At 29.7% G+C, this 11,514-nt stretch overlaps 1 protein-coding gene across 1 annotated transcript; it reads right to left on the bottom strand.

The window, feature by feature from the left end:
* Window positions 1-7,781: 7,781 nt before the first annotated feature.
* LOC111280166 (gibberellin-regulated protein 12-like) lies at window positions 7,782-8,996 on the bottom strand. Its single transcript, XM_022867356.2, has 3 exons — window positions 8,831-8,996; window positions 8,181-8,211; window positions 7,782-8,067 (listed from the first exon to the last, which is right to left on the bottom strand). The coding sequence occupies exons 1-3, from the start codon at window positions 8,903-8,905 to the stop codon at window positions 7,886-7,888; spliced, it is 288 nt and encodes a 95-aa protein (XP_022723091.1). The 5' UTR covers window positions 8,906-8,996; the 3' UTR covers window positions 7,782-7,885.
* Window positions 8,997-11,514: the final 2,518 nt, after the last annotated feature.

Raw genomic sequence — 11,514 nt, 5'->3', positions numbered from 1 at the left:
GTTCTGTTACCTTTCATAACTTTATAAATTTCAGATGATGAATATTTAGACAATGATAACAATAATTCTGAGATTTAATTTTGAGAACTCATCCACATTAATATGAGAAAATGATTTGAGCAAAAAAAAAAGTAAGCCATTACCAGAGGTGAAAGAGATATGTCTTGAAGATATGTAATCTTTTATACAGGATTATGAGCTTTGTTCAATAGATGATGTTCAAGAAAAGTATTCACAATTGAGATAAAAAATGGCCATCTTTCTTTTATCATTCGAAAAACCATTTATTGCTACCCCTTTGAGCCTATTATGATTTTTTTTTCAGAGAAACCCCAACCAAGGATCACCCTCTACACTGGGGGTAATTTTTGAAAAAAATCACAAAAGATCTCAAAAATAAAAAAAAAGAAAAAGAAGAAAATAAATGCCACACATGACTTGGGACAAAGTAATGAGAATCCTTTGTGTGAGAAAAGAAAAAGTAGTGAAACGATGTGGGGTAAAATGCCAAGTTGTATCAAATGATCTTTTGGTTTTAAACCTTTTTAATACATGTTTTGAGCCTATTATATCCATTTTTTTATGACCCTTCACCTTGGCCTACATTACAACCTTGAAAAGTCCATTTGGATCAAGTGTGAATACTCAACTTAAAGGATTATATGTTGAGCGAAGGTATACTCATGATGAAGCAATGGAATCATGCTACATTGCTCTAAAGTTTGATGTATGAAAGATATCAACAATGGATGAAAAATGAGAAAAAAGAAAAAAAATAATAATAAAAAAAAGAATGAATGAATGAAAAAATGAAAAAAAGAGAAAACCTGAAAGGGTGATTTTGGTAGAAAAAGATCCAGGTCAAATGGCTCACATGAATGAAAGATCAAAGACATCTAAAGATCCCTCAAAGACTGGGGTAAAATTTGCCAAGCTCAAGATGACTTCAACAGTAAATGGAATGAGTTTTTGAAAAAGAATCCTAGATTAATGTTGAGAATTGTTTGAATATTCATCATTTGGACATACCATTCATCCCAATGACATGTATCCAATTTATTTTCTTTCCCATTTGTTTTGTACCAAAATAGATCTTCATTGATTATCTTTATCATAATTCACCTTGTGTTCTCTTATTGTTGCACCCTTAGAATGAATTGAGAAAATGCTTGATTGCATTGTATTTGTCAAGATTTGAAATGATAATGAATGAATGAATATGTGTTTAAAAGAATCTTGCATTCATTTGAAAAGAAATCTAAGATGATGGTGGTAACAAAATAAAGAAAGGGTAGAAACCTAAAAGAGATGATTTGGAAAGATATATATGTGATCAAATGAAGAATATAATGGGGCAAATCTTGAAAAGTGGTATAACCAAATGATGAGTACAAGGATGAATTGGTCGATATGACTTGCAAGTTATGATTGAATGATGAGAACAATCAGTGGACAAAGTTTGTTTTGGAATGGTTAATGCTGAGACACCTATGAGTGATGACCCAGTGATGATGGATGAAACTTGTTTTGAAATTTGTTAGTGCTGAAAAATTCATTGAATGATGGTCAAGTGATGATCGATTGATGAAGCTTATTTCAAAGTATTAAGAAACTGAATAAGGAAGAATGTGAGTGGAAAAGACAATTGAAAGCTACACTGGTTCGATCTTAGAAGAGCAGTGTAATTGGATCTTTGAAGAATCAAAAGGCTTGATGCCTAAGAAAAAAGCTTGAAAAACTTGAGTACCATACATTGAATAGGAATTAATTGGCCAACATTTGCATAGCATGCATTGAAATTCATATGCATTGCATAGCATGCACTACTTTCAGAAAAGTATAGTGTATAAATTCAAGAAACATGGGTGTTTCAACATCCCACATAGAGAAGACAGATATGAAGATATTTTACAAATTTGAGAAGAAACTTGTCAGGTAAGTTCCTAATCCTTGAAATAGGATATCTTTTGGTATCAGGGTTGATTTATAAGACCTTTGGGCATAATCTCCTAAAATTCCTTCAAATACTACTTTCAACTTCTTTGGACATGATTGTCAAAGAGCAATTTACTCTCCAAAGTCGTGGTGCCTCTGTTTAGAGGAGAAATTTACTTTTCGAAGTCGTGGTGCCTCTATTTAGAGGAGCAATTTACTTTTCAAAGTCATGGTACCTCCGTTTAGAGGAGCAATTTACTTTCCAAAGTCGTGGTGCCTCTGCTTAGAGGAGCAATTTATTTTTTCAAAGTCGTTGAGCCTCTGATTAGAGGAGCCATTTATGTTTCTCAAAGTCATTGAGCCTCTGCTTAGAGGAGCTTTGATCAAAAATAAAAAAAAAATAAAAAATAAAAATATCGAGTTGAATCTTGATTGGGTGTATACGTCTTTACGTAATTTCTGTTTCACAAAAAATGTGCAAAGAGAGACAGCTGTAGACACCCAATTTGGTCCAGGCCCAGATCAATTGGGCCTGGTCCAAATGGGTAAGCCCAATTTGGTTTTTATTTTGTATTTTATATTATTTTTATTTTTATTTTATATTTTTTTTCCTTTGTATCTTATGTATTTATTATTTATTTATTTATTATTACTATGTATTAATATATGTATATCTTTATTTTTTTTTGTTAATATTTATATGTATTTTATTTATCTAGTTATATATTTATTATTATAATTTATTTATTATTTTTTTTCTTTTATTTATCTTGTAATATTTTTTATTTATCTTATTATTATTTTTAATTATCTGTTATTTTTTTTCTTTTTCCGTTTATCTGATTTTTTTTCGTTTAGCAGATTTCTTTTTTTTCTTTTTTTTGGGTTAAGATTGATCTTTGAAGAATCCTACCGTGAATGGAGATTCAATTAGAATCCAGATTGGATTCAAAGATTGAATCTCCATCTAAAAAGAAATAGGGATTGATCAGAAACTCTTCTGATCAATCCCTATAAATAGGTACAGAATACAGAAGCAAAAGACAGAGAAAACAGTGAGCACAAAGGCTACTGATTGAGAGAAAAAGGCGTATAGAAAATTTTTGAAGGCTAAAAGAAGGTTAAGAAGTATTAGAATAGCTGTGAGAATCGAAAAGATTTTTTGGAGATTTTTGACAAAAATTTTTTCTGGAAATTTTTGAAAAATTTTCAGATTCCGATGATTTTTCCCCTGAAGATTAAATTTTTTGGCAACAATTTCGGTTAACTTTGAAGTTTCCGGCGAGCTGCCCAGTTTCTGGTGAAGAATCCCAGAAACCAATCAACTTTTCGATGAACTTCCGACGAAAAACTCAGATTTCGGTGAAAAATTTGAGAATTCGATGAATATTCAATCGGAGTTCTTTGGCCGTTTTAGAGAGAAACGAGAGAAAAAGGAAATAAGAGAGAGATAGGGGAGAAAGTTTCTGCCAAAAAATGAAGGAAACAGCCTTATATACCTTCCCAAAACGACGCCGTTTTTGCCTTAAGTGACCCAGAAGATCCGCACATTTTGTCGAGATCCGACCCGACCCGAGCGTCGACCCGCTTTCGACCCGCGCGTGTCTTCCCCCCTCCAAGCCGATAGCCAAGCCGAACCGACGTTCCGAGCCGCTTCTCCGAGCTGTTTTTCTTCCTTGAGCCGAGCCGAGCCGTTTTTCGGGCCGCTCCAGGTTTTTTTTTTAATTTATTAATTTATTAGATTAGGTTTATTTAATGTTCTTTTATTTTTATTTTATTTTTATTTTTGTTTTACTTTTCTTTATTATTTTTTTTATTTCTCACTTTTATTTTGTTTTATTATTTTATTTTCTGTAAATAAAATCCAAAAAAAAATATTTTTGGGGAAAAGTTGAAAGTATTAATTTTCCTTAAAAATAAATTTTCCTTAAAAATAAATTTTCAAAAAAAGTTTTTTTTGAGAAAAAGTTAAAAGTATCAATTTTCCTTAAAAATAAACTTTTTTAAAAAATATTTTTTGAGAAAAGTTGAAAGTATCAATTTTCCTTAAAAATAAATTTTTAAAAAAATAAAATTTTGAGGAAAAGTTGAAAGTATCAATTTTTTCTGCACAAAAACAATCATTCTTTTCTCCCTTTTATTTTTTTTAAATGTTAAATAATCCGATGATGGAGCCTCTGCAAGTGAAACAATAGTTTTTCTTGCATACTCTTGAGGTGAGAAAATTTTCTCAATTGTCTAATAAAAGTATTAGAGTCAATTGAAAATAATTTTCAATAATTAATTACTTGATAAATTTTTAAGGCTCATTGGATAATATAAATTTAAGTTGGTACCATTTTTTGATGGGCGTTATGAGGGTACTATAACCTTCCTCACACGTAACCGAACTCCCGAATCTTGTTTTGGTTAGTAGACCTGAACCTATTTTTTTAAGGGCCCTTAAACTTAGGTGTTCTTTGAAAGGACAGATTCCTTAGGTGACCAATCGCACCTAGATAAAAAAGATTGATGGCGACTCCCTTAAATTAATGTCTAACGATAGATCCCCGAATCTAGACGCTACGACAACCAGAGCTTCATTATCAATATTAACATCAACATAATGATTAACCTTAAATTGAAAATGACTTGCTCCAAAATTAAATTAATTTTGTTTTTCAATGAGGAAATAATGGTTACCTTTATAGATCCAACCAATTGATTTAACTAAAGGGCAAACTCATGAACAACAGTACATCTTATTTGGCTTTTCTTGAAGCATCATCACCTGTCTTTTGAAATGAGTTTAAAGCCACTTAAGCATGAGTGTGCAAACAAATGGTAATCTATGAGGATCCCTCCACTCCAAATTTGGACCCATTAATGATTAGAAACCCCATTTAGATGGTGAATTTTGCGGTCATCTTTAAGCTGCCTGTTTGAGTCAATGCCACTTGGAGTAACCATTTCCAGGGAGGGAAAAAAAAATACCATCATGGAATGAGAGATTACCAAGAGTTACTTTAATTCACTTCTCAGGCAGATTTGATTAAACTATTCTGTGACCAAGTTCTTCCACTGGTGCAGTTTTTTTCTCAATGTTTTTTAATAGTGCCAGCACATGCTCTTGGCTTACGCTAAACATATGTTATTCCTGTCTAATAGTTGATTAGTAAGAAGCAGCATGAACCCATGTTTCTCAATGTTGCTTTTGCTTTTTCTTCTTTTTCCCCTGATCAAGCCATGTTTTCTTCATTTCCTCCAGTGTTTGGGTCTCAAAACAAGAAATCATGAGGAAACGTGTTAAGCACCAAATCATGATATGCATATGAAATTCCTCGTTTCTAACCTCTCTAGTCTCTTTCAAAACCTGTTCCTGGTTCTCAACCTGGAAGATAAGGATCCTGAGACCTGATAGTTGATAAAAATTTTGCCTTGTTGGGCAGCTTGCTCTTCACTTAATTATTATATAATGCAACTGGTGGCTCAGTGTTTGTCTCCCTCCATTTTGTTGTGTATGTGACTATTCTCAATTAATATATAATATTTAGTCATTCTTTTTGTGGAAAACACAGAAAAAGAAAGAGTAAACTGTTTGTTTTGATGTTCCTTTTCCTAGTCACCTAGATGGTTTGATCTCATCAACTGGAACTAAGTATTGTGAATGATACATAGAAGTTTTCAAAAGATTATTACTCCTAAGAGTTCCTAGTTATAAAACATAAAGATAAGCACATATCTTGCTGGGATTGCCAACTCAAACATAAATTTTTTTCAAAGTTTTAAGACTAAAGAGACATAAATAACCCCAAAAGAATAGAATAATTTAACCATATATACAATTGGGAGTGCATTGCATAAGCAATGTTAACTTGATAATTTAAAGAGATATAATAATATGATGATATAATATAAAAAATTATACGATTTAAAATTTTAATAAAAATAAAAATATATTTAATGTGTTAATATAAATTATAACATATAATTTTTATATTTTATATATATTAAATATGAAATAAATGGATGCAATAAACAAGTTTTCATCTCTAAAACAACAGATCTAGTAATTTTTTTTTTAATTTATAATAATGTGGTGAATATTCTACACCTGTGGTCTGATGTATGAAAGAGAGAGAGGGACTTTTGTCCTTTGTTAACAGTTTCTAGGATGCTGGCTTCTCAACCTTCACAACTACCCTCAAAGCCTTTCGATTAAAGTTTGATGACAATACCAATAAACTATTTGCTCTTTGCTCTTTTTGGGGGCATAAGCTGACCATAAAAGCATAAAGTAACATCTTGATTGTCTGGTGCAACCACTCCTAGCATTTTGACTAAAATAATTTCCATTTTGCTTTCATAATTATTCCAACTTTTCTTTATGTCTAGGATTTTGTTAACCTTCAAAAAAAAATTTTTTCCAGGGATTCTTCCTCTAATATCTTTCCCTTCTAATCCTGTTGAAACAGCCTACAGATCAATGATTTTCCTGACATGATCTGTTAAAACAGCCCACATATCAATGATTTTCCTGACATGATCCAAACAAAAGTTTGAGAGGAAAACCAAATAATTAGTACAAGAAGGTGAAAACAACATAAAAAAAGGAATCCTTCTTGTGCAAATGATTCTCTCTTTTGTCTTACACACCACTTACTCTCTTCTCTTTTAGCTCAAATAACACACCTTGTCTAGGTAGGAAAGAGAATATCTTTATGTAGGAATCTCTCCCACATGTCTATCTACAAAAAACCTATGATCATATATCCCCGTGATCATGTCAGTTGCATTACCATCATCCATTGGCTCTGCAATTGCTCTTTACTACTAAAAATTAAAGTTGTTTATCAATAATTGTGTAATATGTTGGTAAAACATTATATTTTTAATTTTAAAAAATTATAACACTAATGATTTTTTAATTATAAAAAATATTTAATGTGATATTTAAATTTTAAAAATCTGTAAAAAGATATTTAAATTATAAATTTATTAATTAATTTAATGCTCGTTTTAATATCGTTAGTTTCAGATGATAACAAATAATTAACAAATAACTCTTTTTAAGTATTTTACATGGAGAACTTATTTTTTACATGGAGAAATCATTTTGACAATGTAAACAAAAGCCTTCAACATAGATCATTTAACATGCCTTATATTCATCACATTTAAAGAAGACATATAGCCAGCAAACCTTCAAAGAAGATACAATAGAAAACTTTATCTTGTCATGGCTTCCACCAATACAAGTAACTTAAAAATAAAAAATTAGCATTGGAATGATACTATTTGTGCTTGTTCTAGCAATTAATTCATGATTATCAATGTTGTTACAGTTATCATCAGCATTTTGATTAGTTTAATAATGGCTATAATAGACAAAAAGTTAATGGGGTTTGAGAAAATTTTTAAGGGGCTGACAATGGAATCTAAGAGTTCAATTAGATGGATGAAAGGTACTGATTAATTGAGGTTTTATGCAAAGATTGTAATTATAATTAAATAATAAATTTTTTATTTTATAAAACATGGCTGCTTTAGAGACCATACCATTTTTTAATTGCTAATCAAGAAGTTCTCGTGTATTTTTCATATATAGAAAGAAAAATTATCTCATTCGTTGTCGATGGAGTTTCTAAATTTTTCAAATTCTGCTAACAGATTAACACATACTCTTTAAAGTATATTAAAAAAATAATTAAAAATTTAAATGTGTGACAGTCTCCGAATTAAAAAATTATACCGTCAATGATAAAAACGAATGCATATATATATAAAAAAAAAAGGAAAACTTAAAAATAGAATTAAATTATTCCATATCGCAAGACAAATTTCCATTTCTCATCCGGCATCTTTATTCTAACATCAATGTAAGATTTGAAAGAAAAAAACTGGGAGCCGCTAAAATGAAGACTTTATTGGAAAACTTTCCTACAACTAAGCTAATTTTTTCGACTTAATTTCATGGACACTTGTTAGCGCCTTCCTTAGTTTTGATGTTGTTGTAGCATGGACATTCCTCCCTATTGCCATATGTACCAGAAGGAACGCACAAACACCTCTGGCAGCAATAGTTGCAGAAGAACAAACATGGCTTCCTATGATGAGTTTTTGAACACCGAAAATCGCAGGCCTTCGGACAGTCTGTACAAATCACAATTTAATTATCAAACTTCGTTCGTTTTAACATAAGAAATATGGTGAGAAATAGAAAGTGAAGTTAATTTTGAAGAATGCGTGGCTTTAGAAGATTGTACCTTGAAGGCGAAGTGATCCTTCCTTGCCAGCCTGTGGACAAGAAACAATAAGTAAAGAGACGTTATTTATTTCCTTCAAATGTTAATTTATATTGGTAAGTTTTTACCTGTAAAAGAAATACATGAATTTGGAATGCAATATCTAGACCGAATGCATCTATCACGGCAAGATGTAGAAAGTTTTTTAGTGAATCTCGTGAAGTTTTTTTTTTATTATTAAAAATAATTCAATAAAAACTTTAACATAAAATCCAAACTGATATATAAATCAAATATATTATACATCTGCTAGGGCAAGTTTCATTTAGCCTATATAAACAAAGTGAATTAGCCAAAATAAGAAAAATTAATTAAAAAAATGAGACATGTATTAATCTTTTAATTTTACTTGTGAAGTTAAACATTTTTCTGATTGTTTATCAAATATGAACTACATTCAATAATACACACAAGTATATATTACTTATATGCAATACTTGATCATGATTGTTACACCCCTTTTACATCGACCAAATAATAATAATAATAATAATAATAATGCATATATACATACATAAATGCATATGAGTAAATATGTGTATATTACTTAATTATACAAAAAATAAACAAATATATAGAGAGAGAAAAGGGAAGAGATGAGATGCAATTACATTTGCAGTTTGAATAGCAAAACTCAATGCCAAGATGAGAAAGAAGGCGAAGGGAAGCCAAGAGAGCCTAGCCATGTTAATATTTCTTGTTTCTGGAGGAGATTGCTTTACTAGTAGAAGCAATGATGTTAAGAGGAAAGGTCGTGCCCTAAAACATCTATGAAACCCTGATTATATAGTCCTACAATACTGGCTGTACAGCTAAGAATCCACTCAAACCATAGCCTCTTGCCAAAATCCCATTCATGCAAATTCATCTTTCCTTAATTGTATCTCTTTTTATGGAAAAACAGTGGAATAACACTTGTCACTGCTCGAAGCATTTCACCTATAATTTTTTTATTATAATCATATAGTTATCTATTCCCATTTCAAATTTATACAAAAATTTATTACTTATAAATATATAATCCATATAAAATTTTGATGAATCCCAACAATTTTAATTGTTATTAATTAATCGTAATATAATAATATAATAATTATAGGTAATATGCTCTCATTACTGTTTACTGTAATTTTAATTTCTTTATTCTTATATTCATGCACATCTAGAGTAATTAAATTATATTAAATGCTCGAATGTTTGAAATTACACTTGAGCTAATTCAAAGAAAAAAAATTTATAAAACACAAAATCAGTATCTCTTACCACTCATTTAAAGCTGATATGTTATTTCTATGCCATTTGACATAATCAATTCATGTTTTTATAAAATTTCTCTCTTTTCAAAACAAGTTATCGTTTTAAAATTTCTTATACAATGAAATATTTTGCAGATAAAAGATTGAGGAATATTAATTTCTAGACCCATATTTAGTCACTCTAACAAAAAGTTTTGAAAATAAAGTAATTAGATAAGAAAGCATTTGAAAAGAAAACTAAAAAAAACTCTACTTATTGAAAATCTATTAAATTTCATAAATACTGTAAACACCCATATGTGTCCACGGTAAATCAGAATCAATTATTATTATTATTATTATTAATTTATTATGGTATGGTATATTATTATTATATTATATTATATTATATTATATTATCTTATGTTATATTATTATATTATTATTATATTATTATAAAGTAATTTTGGTTTCGTAAATCAGAATCTACTATTTAAATATACTTAAGTCAATTTTGAGACTCTTCTTTAAATGAGACAAATTCAATCAGGTGATCAATCACACTTAAACACAAAAGAGATTAGTGGTAACTCCTTTTAATCCATGTCTAGCAATAAGTCCACAGATCTATACGTTATGACAAACACATTTTTTAATTTAAAATTTTTTGAACCCACTAACAATGCTAAATTGACCTAAATATGCAATGTTGCTTATATTGAAGCTCATAAGAAAGGAAAGTCTTTGCAAAATCCCATTCCATTCAACTGGCTACAAGTTCATCACAAGCATCGATTCAAAGATATTTCAATTTAGATGGCAAATCTCCTTTTGAAAATGACTTGAATCGGACTATTTTATATACTCAAACCATCAAGGGATGGGAGCAGGGAATGCACATTCTCATGCATAGTCTTTACCCATTCTGGAAATCTTGTTCTTCCATATTATTCAATGACTAGGTGCTCTAACAATGTATAAGGCTCCAATTGGCTAAGCACTTGTCTTTCAAGCTCTGAATTATCAATATGACCATTTCAAATATTACACCAACCTATCTGTAACATGAGAAGCCTATAACTATGATGATGAACTCAAAGTAAGAAATGTTCTCAAATGCTTTGATTCATCAAATCCTTAATTTATGGAAGAGATCATATTCTTTTCTGATATTTGACAGATTCCGAGTTCTTTTTATCTTTTTGCATTTACCTTTTACTACAAAAAAATAGAGATTTAGTGGTTATTTTTTAGTGGCATTTTTAAATAAATGCCACAAAGTTTCATGTTTTTATAAGGTTAGAGACCTTTTTTTTTTTTTTTATAAAACGCCATTAAATTCTTATATAGCAGTGTTTGGATTTAAAAATACCACTAAAAATATATTTTGTGGTGTTTGTTGACTTAAACACCATTATCTACTTTGACTTTTATAAATATAGCAATGTTTATAATGTAAACGCCGTAAATGGACAGTTTTGCACTCCTTAAAAATTCCTAAAAATGCTAGAAAAAAAGATCGAACCTAGGATTTTATGGTTAATAGCCATATGCTCTAACTGACTGAATTGCTCCAATGTTTTTAGCAAAGGATTATTCAAGGCATTTATAATATAAATGCCACTAAAAGGTATTTTTGCACTCCTTAAAAAACCCTTAAAATATTGAAAAGAAGAATCGAACCTAAAACCTTATAGTTAATAGCCCTATGCTCTAATCGATTAAACTACTCTAGTGTTTTTAGCAAGAGATTATTCAAGGCATTTTTGATCAAAAATGCCTTGAATAATCTCTAATAAAAATTAGAGGGGATTATTCAAGGTATTTTTGGTCAGAAACACCTTGAATAATCATATTTAATTTTTTGTAAGGGATTATTTAATGCATTTTTGGTCAGAAAACGCATTGAATAATCATTTTCAATTTTTTAAGGGATTATTTAAGGTATTTTTTGGCTTAAAATGCCTTGAATAATCCCTAAAAAAATAAAAAATTACCTTGAATAATCCTAAAAAAATGAAAGGGGATTATTCAAGGCATTTTTTACCAGAAATGACTTG

Source organism: Durio zibethinus, chromosome 27 (genome assembly GCF_047325235.1).
Source record: "Durio zibethinus cultivar Kanyao isolate XHJ-2024 chromosome 27, ASM4732523v1, whole genome shotgun sequence".
NCBI lineage: Eukaryota > Viridiplantae > Streptophyta > Magnoliopsida > Malvales > Malvaceae > Durio > Durio zibethinus.
Note: the sequence above shows the minus strand (reverse complement) of the source record. Positions and strands in the feature narration are given on the sequence as shown.

What these genes read in the sequence shown, in the direction of transcription:
- LOC111280166 (XM_022867356.2), bottom strand. Translation starts at nt 8,905, where the DNA reads ATGGCTAGGCTCTCTTGGCTTCCCTTCGCCTTCTTTCTCATCTTGGCA. An exon ending in TTGCTATTCAAACTGCAAAT is followed by an intron (nt 8,212 to 8,830) that starts GTAATTGCATCT and finishes TCTTGTCCACAG; the next exon opens with GCTGGCAAGGAAGGATCACT. An exon ending in AGGATCACTTCGCCTTCAAG is followed by an intron (nt 8,068 to 8,180) that starts GTACAATCTTCT and finishes TGATTTGTACAG; the next exon opens with ACTGTCCGAAGGCCTGCGAT.